The sequence below is a fragment of the Neomonachus schauinslandi genome, chromosome 16, assembly GCF_002201575.2.
Source record: "Neomonachus schauinslandi chromosome 16, ASM220157v2, whole genome shotgun sequence".
In the NCBI taxonomy this organism is placed as follows: Eukaryota; Metazoa; Chordata; class Mammalia; order Carnivora; family Phocidae; genus Neomonachus; species Neomonachus schauinslandi.
Window position 1 is genome coordinate 57,512,517 of NC_058418.1, and position 17,706 is coordinate 57,530,222.

The window sequence follows — 17,706 nt, forward strand, 5'->3', positions numbered from 1 at the left end:
CCTCCCCCTCCGGTCCTGTCTCCAGCGGGAGCGCGAGACGCTGGTCAGGCTCCGCGGCGCAGCTCGAAAAGGAATAATCGCCCCCAATTGACTTAAATTCCGCCGAAGCCGACGCCGCGGCCGCCCGCCGCCCGGGATCTGCTCGCTGTGTTTTTTGCTTTCTCCATTCTTCCTTAAAAAAAAAAGCAAAACAAAACCAGCCAACCAGCCAGCCAACCAAGAATCCGGTTTGTTGATCGCCTTGGTTTTTTTTTTTTTTTTTTTTTTCACCGTTTGCGGGATTTGCAAACCGAGTTACATGCATGTCCAGTGGGGGTAGGTTTAATTTTGACGATGGAGGGTCCTACTGTGGAGGCTGGGAGGACGGCAAGGCGCACGGCCATGGCGTCTGCACCGGCCCCAAGGGCCAAGGCGAATACACCGGCTCGTGGAGCCACGGCTTCGAGGTGCTGGGCGTCTACACCTGGCCCAGCGGCAACACGTACCAGGGCACTTGGGCGCAGGGCAAGCGCCACGGCATCGGCCTGGAGAGCAAGGGGAAGTGGGTGTACAAGGGCGAGTGGACGCACGGATTTAAGGGGCGCTACGGGGTGCGGGAGTGCACGGGCAACGGGGCCAAGTATGAAGGCACCTGGAGCAACGGGCTGCAGGACGGCTATGGCACGGAGACGTACTCGGATGGAGGTAGGTGCCACCCGGGTGGCCGGGCCGGGGCGGGGTGGGGGGGAGAGGCTGGGCGGTGGAGGGACCTTCTTCTCTTGCCTCTTCTGTTTACCTCTGGGGAAGTTGAGCTTCTCCCTCCAGTGGGGCCGTGTGCACCTGGGGCATTTCCTGGGGCTTCCTGGAGGCCACAGTTGCCCTGGCTACAGGTTGCCCCACTGCCTGGTGGGGGACAGCACCCCTGTGTCAGCTGAAGGGTGTTGGGGGCTTTCCAGGAGCAGAGCCAGGCCCAGAGCTGCGGGGCTGAGCAGAGTGTCAGTGCATGATCCAAGCGCAGGCCACAGACCTGCTGGAAAGGCCAGACTGGGCCTGGAGCCCCGGGCCTTGGGCCTCATCTGGGACCCACCAAGGGCAGACGGGAGCTGGGAGGGGGCCCCTTGCCCTTGTTGGTAGAGCTGCCTTGGTGCTGGGCCTCCAGGAGTCAGGCCCCAGCTCAGCTCCTTGTTTTCCTGCGGTGCTGAAGGGCCTCCCTTCAGCCCAAGCCAATGGAAAGGGAGCGATTGGGAGAGGGACACAAACCCAAAGCAACACAACACAGCAATAAACTTCTAGGTGGTTGGACGCGGGCTAGCGCAGCCAGAGAGGCTGCTAGAGGGAGGGAGGAGGAGGCCCATCTGTTTAGCGAGAGCCCAGGAATCTTGCCTTCCAGTGGCTGAATCATTTTCACCGGTAGTTTAGGGAATGCTCTGTGCCTTCATTCCAGCATGCCACGACATTCAGTGCTGAGCCTGCCTGCCTGTCTGCCCTGGCTGCAAGATGGTTTCTGTGCACGGAGCCTTGGCCAGCTTGCAGCTGCCCCCTTGTCCCGGACACTCCAGTGTCCACTCCTCTGTGCAAGAGAGAGGCATGGAGCATTTACTGTTCCTGGAAGCCAGACCCCAAACAAGCCTGCTCTCCAGAGGCCCCCCTTCCCCCATCTGGGAGCTTAGCCTCAGAAGTGGCTCTGTGCCCCCCTCTGGGTAATTTCTCAGGCATGGATGCCTGGGGAAGGCGTGGGGCACAACAGTGACTTGTGTGCTTCTGCCGGGCGTGCAAATCATGAACGTACGTGTGGTCTTCTCCCGCCTGCTTGCTGCCTTCACGTCTCATGAAGCAGGCACTAAACACCTGCTCCCCGGCCACATCCAGGACTGATGGAGGGCTGGAGAGTAATTATTATTTTGGCTTATGCAACTGAGAGGCAGGGTTCATTATTACTCTAAGGGGAGGAGGCGTGGGGGGCAGTTAATTATATAATGCTCCTGCCTGTCAAAGCTGTGCCCAGCCTCATCCCAGGCGGCCTCTTCTGTGCTCTTGTTGTTTTCATGGAGCAGGTTGGAGAGCATCCCTGACCCTGGGGCGCAGGGGCTGGACTGAGCAGACAGCCCTCTCTGGGTTTTAGGCTGTGTGTGTGTGTGTGTGTGCGCGCACACACACACACACACACACACACGGCGAGGCTCGGGCAGTAGATGTGGGTGGCTGAGGTGGGCGGCTCAGCAGCCTGGCGCTCCCAGCTGGGCTCTTTGGGATCCCAAGGGTAGTTGTCACCCTGGGGGCTCTGGCCTTGCTGCTCTGCGGATCTGTCCCTCCAGAGGTGCTCCCAGCTGTGCCTGAGCCAGGAAAGCAGCTATGCGGCCTCACGTGGGAGCCTGGGGAGGAGAGGAGCCAGGCCCCTGTTTCTGTGGAACTCCCCAGAATATCTAAGAGTGAGGTCTAGCCCTCCAGGCTGCCCACCTTCCCCGGACATCTTGGGTGGCCCGTAGGTGCTATGAGCAGGTGCTCTGGGCTCTAGGAAACCAGCAGTAAGCAAAGCAGACAAAAGTCATTGTCCTCAGAGAGCTTCCATTTCAGAAGGAAGAGTAGTAATTTCCTTCGTGCTCACCAGGGGAAGAGACACCCTGATTCTGTGGCTGGCCATGAGTTTAGGGCCTGATATGTTGATGTGAGAAATGCTTCCTTCAATGGATCGATGTTCTTAGGTCTCTATCCCCCATCCAAGTGGCTACATAGGGTTCTGCTCCCTAAAGCACCTCCCTCTACGTTGCCCTGCTTGGGTCCTCCCATGGTGGAGAGGAGGGGGTCAGGTCCAGTTTACAGATGAGGCCAGAGAGACCCAGGAGCCCACGGGCCAGACCAGAGCTCCCAGCCTGTGGTGGCAGAGTCATGGTTGAAACCTTGATTTGTCCAGAATGGAGCCCCCACTCCCCACACCACACCACCTGTAGGCCAGCCAGGTAGCAGGGCACCAGGGCTGACTGCTCCTTCTTGGTTGGCGACATGGCATGACGGAAAATTGGGGTAATTAGGCCAGACATCTGGGGCCACCTTTCGGCAACATGGTCCGTGCTTCTCATCAGGAAGGAAGTGACTGTTGAGAAGGTGTGCCCTCCAGCAGTCCGTCAGGCAAGCAGAACCCAAGTGGGGTGTTGCAGCTGTGGGTCTGGATGTCTTCTCCACAGGCAGCGGGTGGGCGTGGTGGCTTATGCTTTGGGGAGGGCAGGCGGAGCCTTAATGAGTTCATGGTCCTGACTCCAGTCTGACTTTTGCTTGCACAAGGGATGGGAACATTGGGCAGGCATCGCACAGCTCCTGAACTCCAGCCCAGCTCCCAGTGCTGACTTTGGGAAACGGCGATTTTCATGAATAATGCACAAATGGCAAATGTATTCTCCATTTGGCTGGAATTGCTATGGACTCCATTGCAACTGGGGCCCCTTCTGCCAACTCCTTCTCCTCTGGGTTCATCCTCCCCCAAGTAAGACAGGCGTTTTCTACCGACGTGAGCCCAGTGACTTCCACGGTTGGTCGGTCGGTGTGCCGAGGGTGCCCTCGGAGATGGTGAGGCCCCGGGGGGTGCAGGGCGGCAGGAGCACATGCTGTGGAGTTGCAACCATTCGGCTTTGTGACCTTGGGCGAGTTACTTAACTTCTCTGAGCTTCCGTCTCTTCATCTGTAAGAAGGGCTGATAATATCTGTAAAGTAGGTGGGGAATAATTGAGGTGCGTGCACGGCTATGCTAGATTTATAGTAAGCTTTCCTTATCACTTACCACTATTCTGTTCTCCCATGACATGTGCATTGAATGCCACTTAGGGTGATCATTACTGGAACCGATAGCCAGGTGTGATCATGGTCATGATGAGGATAAATGGCAATATTAAACACTTAACCATGTGCCAGTCATGGGGCAAGTGTTTGCATGAATTCTAGCCCTTAATTCCTGTCCCTCTGCGGGGTTGGTTTTCTCGTTTCTCCCATTTCCCACACTGGGAAGCCGAGGCTCAGAGGGGGCAGATGACTTGGCTGGTGGGCGCCGGGCAGCACCAGGATTCGCGCTCAGAACGGCGATTCCAGAGCCTCTGCTTTTGTGTGGAACACGTTCTCTCTGCACCCTTGTGCAGAACTACCTCCTCGTGCCTTCCTCTACCTCCGCACCCCGCTTCTCCTCTGGGTGCAGCAGCCTGGAGTTGTAGGCAAAGGCACAGTTGCACTCCCCTTCTCCACGCGCCAGACCCCTGCGCTTGGCCGCACGGGTAAATATTTCCTCCTGATGCCGTGGACGCAGGACCCCTTGGACCAGAGTTACCCCCACAAATAAACCCTCCCACAGCCTGAAAGATGTGAGTCATCTCACACACCAGGCCTCCCCCCTCCAATGCAGATTCCGTTCACTGGCCCAGATCCCTCGGCCCACACAAATCACACACGCCCACAGTCAAAATTCCAGGCCCTCTGCGCCTGTGAGCACATGCACACACAATACACCTGTCACCCAGAGACGTTTCCACCTCGTCCCCCAAAACACAGCCACGTGTACCCTCCAAATCTCTCCCGACTCCTGCTCTGAGAAGCAGGAGTCCCTGCAAAGGGAGAGCGCCCGCCTTCCAAGAGGGCTCAGATTACAGAGGGAGCGGGATGTTTTGCTTCCACTTTAAACACCTGTTTATGCAGTTAATGCCCCTTTGAAGGGGGAAGAAGCCCTCATCCAAACAAAATAAATGACCATGGGGCGTATTTTTGATACTAGACTATGAATATGTGAAAGCAAACTTAAAAAAAAAAAAAAAATCCAAACACCCAGGTTAGGGAGGAAGGAAGCAGGGCTATGGACACACGGGTGATGGGTGACGTAGGCCAATGGGAATTCATTTCAGAAACAAAAGCAGCACTCAGCCACTAGAGATAAAAGCATCTCCTCGGAGATTCTGGTTCAGCCACTTTGGCAAGGGGAAAGGCTCCAGGAGGTGAAAAGAGGAAGAAAAAGCAAATAACTAGTTCTTTGTTGCCAATAATAGCTGAGAAAGAAGTGTTACTGCACGCTCCCCTCACCCAACACAGCCCTGGAGCGATGTGGGTGCTTCAGATCAGGAACCCCACTGCACGCTGGTGAAGGGATGAGGGTGAGCACCCTCCTGAAATAGCCGCTCTGCCGCGGAGTTAGTGAGGAGCCCTGGCTGATGGTGACAGTTAGCCCAGCTGACCCAAGGAGGAGGGGGCATGGCCGGGAAGACTAAGGGTGGTGGGGGCTGCTGGGGGACAGCCAAGAGCCTCTGCTGCTTTGCCTCGAGGCTCACTTTCCTCCTCTCTTTTCCCCAGGCCTGCACAACTCGAAAGATAAGTGGCTGTCATCTCTGAGCTGACAGCCGGGTACCTAGCACAGCATCCTTTGGTGACAACAGGGCATGTGGATTCGTGGGATATAGAGGGGGACGGTGTTTGTTTGGATTTCCCACAGTGGTTGCCCCCTCTTAGATCAGCCACTCCCCCAATTTATAGTCTCCTGGCTCGCGCGAGGCGCTTGGTGGGTGAAGTGAGCGCTGCCTGGGGTCCTGGCTTTGCCTCAGACAGGCTCTGTGCATCCGACCAGGGGTTCTCTTGGACCCTCTGTGTCTTCATTTGGGACAGAGGAGCAGCGGGTCACTTCAGCACCATGGAGAGGGCCGCCCCACACGGGGCCCTGGCTTTGTTCTCTTTCTCTCCAGACTGCCTCTTCCAGCCAGGCCGCCAAACTGACCCTCCTGGCCAGTGACCCCCTGGCCCTGACCTGTCCACGAGAAGTTTTCCCATTTCCGCCCGTCTCAGGTTGGGGGTGCCTCTGTGCTCACGGGGCTTGCGGGGGCTGTACGAGACGACCAGAGGCAGGCAAAGGAATGATCTTGTGTGTAGCAGCCAATGAGAGACTACTCTGCCACCTTCCTCCTCGATTCAGCACCCGTGGGTTCCTCATCTAGAGGGTTTTGCTTTGCTCCTGGCTCTGTCCTTGCTCCTAAGACGCTCTGCTGTTGTTTCCTGTGAGTGAGACGGACGGTGTAGAATACAGGGAACCCACTGTGATGGCGTGCTGACGTCCCAAGGGCACGGTGCAGTCGTGGCCACAGGAGGGGGGGGAGCACTGTTTAGTGAGCAGCGTTCGTGGCAAAGCACTGGGAAAGACGCAGAAAAACAAGGCGCCTTTCCTCTATCCCCTTTGTCACTCTCTTTGCTGCTATTGGCTCGTCCAGTCGCTGAGATGTGTTTCCTGAGTCCCTACCATGTTTAAGGGGGAAAGACACAAAAGCTCAGGGCGACCTTTAGTGAATCAACCTGGAAATAGTTGCTGAGCCGGACTGGGCCTTTGTCCGTTGGGGCTGCTGTCCCAGAATCCCATAGACTGGGGGGCTTCTAAACAGCAGTGTGTATCTCTCATGGCTCTGGAGGCTGGGAAGTTCCGAGATCAAGGGGCGGGCAGCTTGTGTTGGGTGAGGGCCTGCTTCTGGGGGTAGACTGCCGACCTCCCTGTGTCCTCACGTGGGGATAGGGCCAGAGGAGCGCTCTGGGTCTCCTTCATCAGGCACTAATCCCATTCCTAAGGGCCCCACCCTCATCACCCTCCGCACCCCACCCGAAGGCCCCACCTCCTAACAGCACCTCCTTTCTAACCTGTGATTCTGGGGGACACAGACGTTCAGTTTCTAGCACAAGGTATGAGGTACACAGTTTGCAGCGATGTATAAGATGCAGGATGACGTGACTTCTACTAAGAAGTCTGGATGTGAAACTAAAATGTGTAAAATAATCTGGAGTTTCTCACTCCAGAGTTCGGGGACTCTTGTGGAACCACCACAGGGGAGGGTTCTGAGAAGGGAAGGGGGACTGCGTGTCCTTGAGAGCAGCAGAGCCATCCCAGGGGAGGGGACGGCTGAGCTCAGGCTGAATGAGGGCTGGTTGGGGGCCGTGGCTCCAAGACTGGGTTGCTGATTCTGCAGGAGACACTCTTTCTTTGTGCCAGCTCCTATCTTCCCAGGTGTCCAGGGTCTCCTTGTTGCTACTGGAGGCCTCGGAAAGAACCCAGGGTCCTCTGTGCTGCTGGGGGAGCAGGGGTTGGGCGGGGGACTAGCCCACCACTGTCGCTCCTCAAGGCCAGCGTCAGAATGACCTGGAAGGTGCTGAAAGCAGATTTGCTGGCCCCAGCCCTGAATTTCTGGCCTGAGATCCTCCATGATAATGTGCATTTCTAACACGTCTCAATTGGTGCAGCTGCTGCTGGTCTGGGGACTCCACCTTTAGAAGCATGGCTCTGGGCTAGTGCTTCTTTTTTCTTTAAATCCAATTAATTAACGTATGGTGTATTATTAGTTTCAGACGTAGAGGTCAGTGATTCATCAGTTGCGTATAACACCCAGTGCTCATTCCATCACGTGCCCTCCTTAATGCCCATCACCCAGTTACCCCATCCCCCCACCCACCTCCTCTCCTGTAACTCTCAGTTAGTTTCCTAGAGTTAAGAGTCTCTTATGATTTGTCTTCCTCTCTGATTTCCTCTTACTTTATTTTTCCCTCCCTTCCCTTCTGTTCATCTGTCTTGTTTCTTAAATTGCACATATGAGTGAGATCACATGGTCTTTATCTTTCTCTGACTGATTTATTTTGCTTAGCATAAAACCCTCTAGTTCTGTCCATGTCATTGCAAATGGCAAGATTTCATCCTTTTTGATGGCTGAGTAGTATTCCATTGTGTATATATGCACCACATCTTCTTTATCCATTCATCTGTCGATGGACATCTGGGCTCTTTCCATAGTTTGGCTATTGTGGACATGCTGCTATAAACATTGGGGTGCATGTGCCCCTTCGGATCCCTACGTTTGTATCTTTGGGGTAAATACCCAGTGGTGCAATTGCTGGGTTGTAGGGTAACTCTAGTTTTAACTTTTTGAGGAACCTCCATACTGTTTTCCAGAGTGGCTGTACAGGCTGGTGCTTCTTAACCCCAGCTGCACAGCAGAGCCACTGAGGATGGTTCTCAGGGAGACCGTTAGAAATGCAGAATCTCGGGGGGGCGCCTGGGTGGCTCAGTCGTTGAAGCGTCTGCCTTCGGCTCAGGTCATGATCCCAGGATCCTGGGATCGAGCCCTGCATCGAGCTCCCTGCTCCTCTGGAAGCCTGTTTCTCCCTCTCCCACTCCCCCTGCTTGTGTTCCCTCTCTCGCTGTGTCTCTCTCTGTCAAATAAGTAAAGTCTTTAAAAAAAAAAAAAAAAAAAGAAATGCAGAATCTCAACACTGCCCCACTCCGCAGCCCAGAGGTCTCTGGGGCCAGAAGTCCATGTTTGCAAGATGTCTAGGTGGCTCAAATGTAGGACCTAGCACACTAGTCCCAATCTCAGCCGTACGTGGAGTCATCTGGCTGCTTTGGAAAATGCTGATTCCCGGGCCCCACCCAGAGTTGCTGATTGAGGTGGTCCGGGTGCAGCCTGGGCATTGGGATTCTTTTAAAACTGCCCTAGTGATCCTAATGTGCAGCTGAGGTGGAAGGCTACTCGTCCAGCGTGTTGCTGGGAGAGCGGCAGCGAAGACCCGGCTGGGGTCCCCACTGGGCTCTGGGAGGGTGGCCTCCTGGCCCAGGTCCACGATAAAAGCCGACAGGGCTGAGAGCCGCCGCTCTGGACGGTTCTTCAAGCGCCGGGTCAAATGGCTCGTGAAGTAGATGTTGTGCTTCATTAAAATAAAAATCAAATAGACTTGCAGAATTTCAAGCACGGGCCGATGCTCCAGCGAGGAGAGCTACTGTGTTTTTGCGGGCCCTCCTCACCTCCACCTTCTCCTCCTCCTTCCTTACAGGGCGCCCGTCCCTGGGTTTAGGGTCCTGCCAAAAGCCAGGACAATCTCTCAGGATCTTTAATTCATTGCACCTACAAGGACCTGTGTCTGTGTGAGGGCACTGGGGTTAGGACGAAGACACTACCGTGTCTTACAGACCCCAGTTTGAAAGTGGGCCAAACAGACGTGGTCACCTAGAATCCCAAAGCCACGGAGTTTCATTTGAAAGAAGGATACTCACCACGTTTAAACGTCTGCTTTTTTCCAAGTACTGGCCTGCGCGCTTTACCACAGACCTTGTTCCTTTTAGTCCTTAAGGCCGTGCTTTGAGGTGAGGCATGCGCTCCCACGTATGAGGCATGCGCTCATAGCATGGGGCGGCTTGGCGAGGCCACGGGGCCCCTGGGCAGCGGGGCGGGCCTAGCGCTGTCTGCAGCACCCGGTGGGGCTCCTCCTGGTGGGACAGTCGTCTGACGGCCACCCACTTGATCGACAGTTGAGGAAACTGAGGATCAGGGAGGCGGCCACTGTCTAATAGTAACACAGAGGCCGGGGGGGGGGGACCCGATCTCCTGAAGCCTGGCTTTCCATGGCTCTTTGCTCAGCAGTGCATAAACTCATGGGTTCTTCCAGACTCTTCCGAGAGTGTGGGGAAGCTGAGGGTCCTCTCCCATGACACATGCAGGTCCCTGCCCACACAAGGCATTTTGTGGGTACTGGGGGGGTTCACAGACTCCCCGAGACTTGTCCATGGATCCCAGGATAGACACCCTCCCATTCTCCATGGGGGCCCAGACACCATCATCGCTGTGCACAGCGGGGCGGTGGGGGTGGGCAGGAAGAGGGCCAGAGCCAGCAGACTCCTACAGCCCACGAGTCCAGAGCAAGGACTGGAGCGGGCAGGGCTGGCCTTCCCTGCCTCTTCTTCCGTGAACACACCCCTCCCCACTCCGGGGCCCCAGGGCCCTCAGCTGCTCCTGCAGGACTCACCGGTCTGCCTCCCCAGGGAGCATTTGACCCTCAAAACTTCTTCATCCTGTACCCTTCCCACCAGTTCAACGAGACTCGAGTCTCAGCGAGCATCTGGCCATGAGCTGGGAGCTGCCTGTGCCTTCTCTCATTCGGTCTGCCTGGGAGGAAGGCATGACTCCCCCATTCTGGAGGGGGAAACTGAGGCCCAGGGAGGCCAAGGAAATGGGGGTGCTGGCTCAGGGTCTCAATAGCTCAACAGTGGTCTGCTCCAGACCTCCCACCCTAGGCTCCTGGGACAGGCTCCCCAGGAGGGAATCTAGCAGAGGGCACATCTGGAGCCATCTGGGGCAGGGGTCCTGAGGACCACACCTGAGAAGCCCCTGTCCCTCCCCGTCGGCCTCTGCCTTGGGTGAGGACCATTAAGGGGAGAAGAGGAGGCCCCTGAAGGTGGCAGAGGGGTGGTCTCACTGTAGGGAGTCGGGGAGGGATTTCCGGTGGGGGCGGTTTTCAGATACTAAGGGAGGCGCGGGTGGGGGGCCTCCTTGGGAAGCACGCATTGCAAACCAGTGCAGGATTTCTCGGAGGCTGGTTCTAGAAGCTAAGCCAAGGGGCCATGAGCTGGCCCCCCACTGCCCGCGTGGGGACTGTGCAGCCAACTTCTGGGCACGACCTTTCTGTGCCCCCTCCACCCCACCAAGCTGTCTGCTTGCTTTCTGGTGAGGTCAAAGGCCTGGCTGTCTGTGGGTAGCTCCGAGGAAGAAAAGGCAAGAGCTGAGTGCATTTCTATGAGGATGGTGTGGGGCGCCAGACCCCCAGAGCGCCTCTGGGCCCTCCGTGCACACATGCTCTGTGGAGGCCCCTTCACTGTGGACTGGAGCCCCGGGTCGGGGGTGGTAGACCCTGGGTCTGGCGGGTTCTTCACTGGGCCCTGCAGTAGAGAGAGCTCCAGAAATCCTGGTTGCCTGATGTGTGGATGATAAACCCACGGAGAGCTGGAGGGTAGGAGTGGCAGTGGTGTGGAGAGCGGGAAAAAGGGCGTGCAGAGGCTCCGAGGAGGCCAGAACAGGTGTGGCTCAGATCCAGGTGTGGCTCGTTAAAGACCCAGAGGGGGAGCGCAAAGGGGGGCGGTCTGAGCACAGCTTCCCAGCCACCCGAGGGAAGGGTGCCCGAGGATTCAAGCAGGGCAGCCGCACTGGCTGGTGTTTGTGCTTCTGTAATTCAGCTTTAATTTTGAGATGCTTGTAGACTCACACGTGGTTGTGAGAAGAGCGGAGGCATCCCCTGTGCCCTCCACGCGGTCTCCCCAAAGGTAACACCTGACGTAAGGGACCGCACAACGTTGTGGCCGGGATGTCCACAGGGACACCGAGCGTTTCATCAGCGGGGACCCCCAGCGGCCTTTGAGGGCCGCACCCTCCTCCCTCCCATCCACGACACCCACTCAGCTGCTCTCCCTCCTGGCATTGTCTCATTTCCAGAATGTTCTATACATGGGATCCTAGGGGATGCAACCTTTCAGGACTGGCTTTTTTCATTCCCTGTGATTCTCTGGAGATCCACCCCGGTCGTGTGTGCATCCACACACCTTGCTGACCAGGGTCCTGGGGTGTGCGTGTGCGCAGACCACGGCTTGTGTAACCATGTGCAGTCGAGGGGCGTCTGGGGTCGAAAGGAACACAGCCGCTGCAGACTTCCACGGAGGGGCTGTTAGGTGAACGTAAGCCTTCCTGGGATACGGTCCTAGGAGCATAGCTGCCGGACCCTTGCTGTCTGTGTGGTTATGTCTGGGTATTCACGCTGGCTGCTGGGCAGGGAAGGAAATGGGGACCGGAGTGGAAGCTGGGGGCCCCTGGGAGGGCGGTTGTGTCTAGGGGAGGGGAGGTGATGGCCTGTGTCTGGGCGGGGGCAGTGGGTCGGGGAGACACAGAGCCCTGAGGGTTGGAGGTGGGTTGAGCAGGCAGGTGGAGCCCAGGACCGCCAGCTCCCAGGACGGGACGGACCTCCCGTTTCAGACAGACGGGACTCCGAGGGCGGGGTGGGTGTGTGGTGTGAAAGACTGCACGCAGCCGGGTGAGGGTGGAGGGTGCAGGCGGATGGTGCGTCTGATCCAGGTGGGGGCACCGTCCACTGGGAGGTGGCATGAAGTCGGGAGGGAGTAGACTGAAGGGAAGAAGCCCCAGGACTCAGAGTTGGGCAGGAGAGGGAGGCTGTAGTCAGGCTGGTCGAGGGGGAGGGCGCTCCTGGGGGGCGGGGGGGAGGGCAGCAGGGACAGAGATGGACAGGGACTCAGCCCTGTGTTGCCCCTTCTCATCCATGAGGCCACCTTATCGTCCCAGCACCCCCCGAGGCCAGGTCCACACAGCTGTGCCATTTCACAGACGGGGAAACCACGGTTGGGGGAGAGAGAGGCTCGGAAGGTTCGGGTTCCAGCAGCAAGGGAATCACACGACCTAGGTCTCGGGGTTTCTGCGCGTGTGCAGGCTGCATGCAGATGCTCCATGAGCCGCTAGGACGTCGTGTTGTTCCTGTAAACCCGTTAGAGACACGGTGGTTCCGTATCACACCTGCACCGAGAGGGGACAAACGATCGCGCCGTGACGTGGTTTTGGTGTCATGTTTGTGGAGGTGCAGGTGACGGATCGTAGTAAAGTTCACCTGTTGAAGTGTACAGTTCAGCGGTTTTTGGTATGTGCCCAGGGTTCTGCAACTGTCACCACCCCCTAATTTTAGAACATTCTTCTCCCCCAAGAAAGAAACCCCTCGAGCAGTAAGTCCCTCCCTGGACAACCCCCGACCTGCTCTCTGTCTCTGGATCGGCTGGGTCTGGACCCTTGGTGTGGACGGGGTCCCACAAGGTGGCCTCTGTGGCTGGCCTCTCGGTCAGCGTGAGGTTTTCGGGACTCGTCCACGGACCCCCCCAGGCCGTAGCCTGTGCTTATCGGTTCACCCGTCGGGGGACTCTGGGGGAGCTGTGTCCCCGGGCCAAGATTTTGCATGGACGTGCGGTTTGTGGGCGCAGGCAGAGACCCGGGTGGGGCGGCGATGGCCGGGTCCCACCTTGTGCGGCCGCGCTCCCCCCAGCGGGGCTGCAGGCCCAGCCCCTCCACGTCCTCACCAACACCTGCTCCTGTCGTCCTTCCACTCCGGCCACGCTCGTGGGCGTGGCGTGGTTTCCCTGTGGTCTGGATGTGCGTCTCCCTGAGGACTGGCCAGAGACGTCTGTCCACGTGTCGTGGGCCACGTGCATGTCTTTGGAGACTTGTCTGCTCGGGTCCTTGCCCACTTTAAAACTGGGTTGTTTCTCTGTTGTTGAGTTGTAAATTTTTAAAATACACTGTAGATAGCACAGTGACTGGACGTCCAGCGCCCGGCCCCTGACCGCCCCCCGGATTCCTGTGTGCCTGCTGCCTCCGCCTTTGGATGGTGCATTCCTTGAAATAAACCCAGTGCCCTTCTCTTGCCCGCAGAGTACCGAGCGTGGAGCCAGGCACACAGTAGGGGTTTAGGCAGTGATGACTTGACAGAATCAGTACCACTGCCCACGGGCGAGGAGGTCAGGGTATGTTGTCCGGGCCCCGCAGCGGGGGCGTTGAAGGGTCCGCTTACCAGCAAGGCAGAACAGCCATGGTGTCCGCAGGGCAGGTGGGACCCACACAGGCACTTGCTGAGCGCCGACTGTGTGCCTGGCCATGAGCAGGCCCCGGGGCGCTGTGGTCCTGTTGCTGAGGCTGAGGGGACCATGTGCATGCACCTGTTCCATGGTTCCCCTTCGACTGCTGACGGGATGGAGGGAGCAGGGCCAGGACTCACAGTGGGACCGGGCAGGTGTGAGAAAGCCTGCGGGGGAGGGACTTTCCACGGAGCCCCAGAGGATGGGGGGAGAGGCTGGGCAGGCTGGGAAGGTCGCAGATGCTCCAGGAGGAGCGGAGGGAGCAGGGCCACACCAGGGGCCACGGGGAGCCAGCGGGGCTGTGTCTCTGCCAGACTCATGGGGCTGTGTCGAGCGGCCAGGCTGTCCCTGGCCGTGGAGGCCGCAGCCTGACCCTTTGGGTCTGCACAGAACCAACCTGACTGTAGACCCAGTGGGGACAAAGGCCCCGGCCCGAAGCCCGGCCTGGAGCCTCCCTGGACTCCGGCGCCCCACGCCACGCGGACAGCGTGGGGGCTGAGGGGCTGTGTCTGCGGTGCACGGCCCAATCTGGAGGAAATTAATCGTGGCTCCCCGAGAGAATGCGGCAGAAATATAGCAGAGGTCACAGTTTCTGCGGGACTGGAGGCAGCTCTGGCGACAGTGACCGTGAAGTGTCCACAAGCGCAGAGTGTCCTGTTAGCCGGCCAGGGGAGGATGGTGGGGAGACGGAGAGGGAAGGAGGGAAGGCGGGAGAGAGCAGGGAGGGAGAGACAGAGAGGGAGAGGCAGAGATGGAGACAGAGACGGAGAGAGACAGAGATAGAGACAGAGGTGGAGAGACAGAGGGAGAGAGACAGAGACAGGGAAAGAGAGAGGGAGAGACAGAGAGGGAGAGACACAGAGATGGAGAGAGACAGAGAGGGAGACAGAGAGGGAGAGACACAGAGATGGGGAGACAAAGATGGAGAGGGAGAGGGAGAGACAGGGAGAAAGACAGAGATAGAGACAGAAACTGGAGAGACAGAGATAGAGACAGAGCCAGAGATGGACAGGAAGAGACGGGGAGAGATGGGCAGAGAGAGGAGGAAGGGGAAGAGTGGTGAGGAGGGGGTGGGAGGGGAGGGCGCAGGCAGGGGAGAGGGAGGAGGGATGCATCCCTAGTACTTCTCACTTGCCCTTTGTTTTCTTTTTATTGACATAGAACGTATTATTGGTTTCAGGGGTACAGGTCTGTGGTTCATCAGCCTTACACAGTTCACAGCGCTCACCATGGCACATACCCTCCCCAGTGTCCATCACCCAGCCCCCGCATCCCTCCCCCCCCTCCCCTCCAGCAACCCTCAGTTTGTTTCCTGAGATTAAGAGTCTCTTATGGTTTGTCTCCCTCTCTGGTTTCGTCTTGTTTCATTTTCCCCTCCCTTCCCCTATGATCCTCTGTCTTGTTTCTCAAACTTCTCATATCAGTGAGGTCATATGATACTTGTCTTTCTCTGATTGACTTATTTCGCTCAGCATAACACCCTCCAGTTCTACCCACGTCATTGCAAATGGCAATTGCTCTTTGTTTTCAAGCGGCCATTTCTTTTTTTTTTTTTTTTTTTACATAAAGTTTTTTATTTTATTTTATTGAGAGAGACAGAGAGAGAGCATGAGAGAGAGGAGGGTCAGAGAGAGAAGCAGACCCCCTGCTGAGCAGGGAGCCCGATGCGGGACTCGATCCTGGGACTCCAGGATCATGACCTGAGCTGAAGGCAGTCGCTTAACCAACTGAGCCACCCAGGCGCCCCACAAGCGGCCATTTCTTGCTCACTGGCGCGTCCTGCGTCTTGTACGCACCTTTCCGTTGAGGCTCCAGGCCTCCCCTCCACCCACAGCGGCCAGAGGAGAGGAGTTCCTGTAGAAACATCCAGAACTCCCTCGGGGGTGTCAAGGCCCTCCAGCCAAGACAGCCAGGAGCCCGCCTGCCCTGCGCCTGCCCTGCGGTGGGACAGTCTGGTTTATTCCTCGTTGCAGGAATTCCTGCAGGGAGCCCTGGAGGGTGAAGTTGTTGGAGCCTGTGGCCGGGGGCCAGACTGGGCTTTGGGTGGGTGGTTTGGGGCGCGTCTGAGAGCGGGGTTCACTCTGCTCTTCCTCCCTCAGCCTCAGGGACTCTGGCTGATGGCCGAGGAAGTAGTTTTGGGAAAACCCAATCTCAAGGGCCGGTCAGCCTGGACTGGGACAGGCTCTGGAGGGAGTCATCTCGGGGGCTTGGTGGAGGCGTCTGTGCCGGCCACTGGCCACTGGCCGGCTGGCTGGGCCCCTCCTGCCCCTCCCTCTGCCCTCCCGGTCTCCCCTCGGAGCTGCTCTATCCGGAGACGCCCGCGGAGCCCCTCGTACCCCTCCCTGCTCTGGGCAGACTTTCCTGGGGGCACAAGGACACACTGCTGGATGTCCCTCCCCAGGCCTGGCACGACCTTGGAGCTGGCGTCCATGGCGGCTGCAGGGGCAGGCGGGGGCGGGGGGGACTGGAGCCCCGCGTGTCCTTGGCCTGGGCCACCATTGGCCGGCCACACTGACATCCAGCAGGGTGGGTGTGAGGCTCGTCCTGGGCTGTCGGGCCCTGCTCCGGGGGGCGGGCCTTGGCGGTAACGCTACCCCAGGATGTTTGCAGCCACTGTCCCCGGGGCGTGTCGTTTTATTGCCAACAAAATTGCAGCTTTGGCGCCTGAGCACTGTGGTTTGCTGCCCGTCTACACCTCAAGTAGAGGCTAGTGAAAATAAGGATGGGAGTTCTTTCTGCACCACCCCCAGTTCCATCCAGGGGCCCCCTGGGAGTCTGTACATCCCAGGCTGCGGGCCTCTGCTCCCACCTCGTCCCTTGGGAGATCTCAGAGCCAAAATCGGACCGTCCACCTCTGTGTCCTGAGGGGAGTCCTGACCCAGGCACTCTCCACTGCACAGGCCGTGGGGCCTCTGGGCCGTCCTGCGGGGGTTTGGGCATCACCTGGAAACACACCCAGCCGCGGGACCCCCTGGGCCGCGGAGCAGGAGCCCCCCGGGGGATTGAGGAGGGCTGGTATTTGGCAGTTCTGGGAAGTGGAGGTGCGTTCCCAACGGCAGTGATGTCTCCCTCCCCAGGAAGGCTGCAGCCACCTCACCTTGGCCCTATCTTCGCTGGGGCCGCAGAGCGCAGCTCTACTAACCTAAGGCTTGATTTTTTAGTTTATTGAGATAGAGTTCAGTGAGCACACACTGCACCCACTCCAGGTGCACAATTCAGTGATTCCTGGTGCGATCAGAGTCGTGCACACATCACCACCATCGACTTTAGGGCCTCTCATGGCCTCAAAGAGAAACCCCGTACCTAGCTGTCCTCTCCCTAGCTCCCCCCTCCCCTTGGCAGCCACCAAATCTTTTTTAAGATTTTATTTGAGAGTGAGCGAGCGAGTGAGAGAGTGAGCACAAGCAGGGGGAGCAGCGGAGGGAGAGGGAGAAGCAGGCTCCCTGCTGAGCAGGGAGCCCCACACGGGACTCGATCCCAGGACCCTGGGATCAATGACCTGAGCCAAAGGGATGCTTAACCGACTGAGCCACCCAGGTGCCTTTTTTATTTTTTTAAAAGATTTATTAATTTGAGGTGGGGGGCCAACCACCGAATCTCCTCTCTGTAGCTCGGTTTGCTAACACTGGACATATCATGTACGTGCATCAAGCCCCCTTACTGTCTTCTCGGTCTGTCCATGTGGTAATGCGTACCAGAGTGGTCCCTCCTAAGACTTGCTGGTGTTCCAGGGCACGGATGGACCACATCTGGCTCATCCAGTTGTCTGCTGACGGCCATCTGGGCCGTTTCCACCTTCGGCTGTCTGAAGAACGCTGCTGTGAACATTGGTGTGCGGGTGTTTGTGGGACGGGTGTTTTCTTTTCTCTGGGGGGTGTACCGAAGCACGGAATTGCCAGGTCATATGGTAACTCCGGGTTTAATTGTTTGAGGAACTGCCTGCCAGACTGTGTCCCAAAGTGTCTGCACCACTGTACATTTCCACTCAGCTTATTTTTAAAAAGAATCATCTGGAAGCCCAGAAGTCTTTACCAGCATCCCGCCTCGGGTGGGGGTGGGGGATGGATTTATTCTCGGATGTGGCAAAGTCTGTGTTTGGAGAAAACCCTAACAAGGCTGGAGGTGGTAGTCGTGCCGGGCGCGGGGAGCACTCATCGTCCCCTCCTGCAGGTGGTCCCCAGCACAGTCCTGCCCCTCTGCCTCCACCCGAAGCCCTGCTCTTGTCTTCCTCCTACCGGTGGTGTTCCCGTCATGTGTCTCTGTCCCTCTAAATCTCAGGTCCAAGG

General features: G+C 57.8%; 1 protein-coding gene across 1 annotated transcript in view; it reads left to right on the forward strand.

Annotated features, from left to right (window-relative positions):
• The first annotated feature begins 257 nt into the window (after positions 1–257).
• JPH3 (junctophilin 3) overlaps positions 258–17,706 on the forward strand; it is a 31,743-nt gene continuing 14,294 nt past the window's right edge. The window contains exon 1 of the mRNA XM_044911269.1: positions 258–684. Coding sequence (XP_044767204.1) covers positions 303–684 — 382 coding nt within the window. The 5' untranslated portion in view covers positions 258–302. The remainder of the gene's footprint in view (positions 685–17,706) is intronic.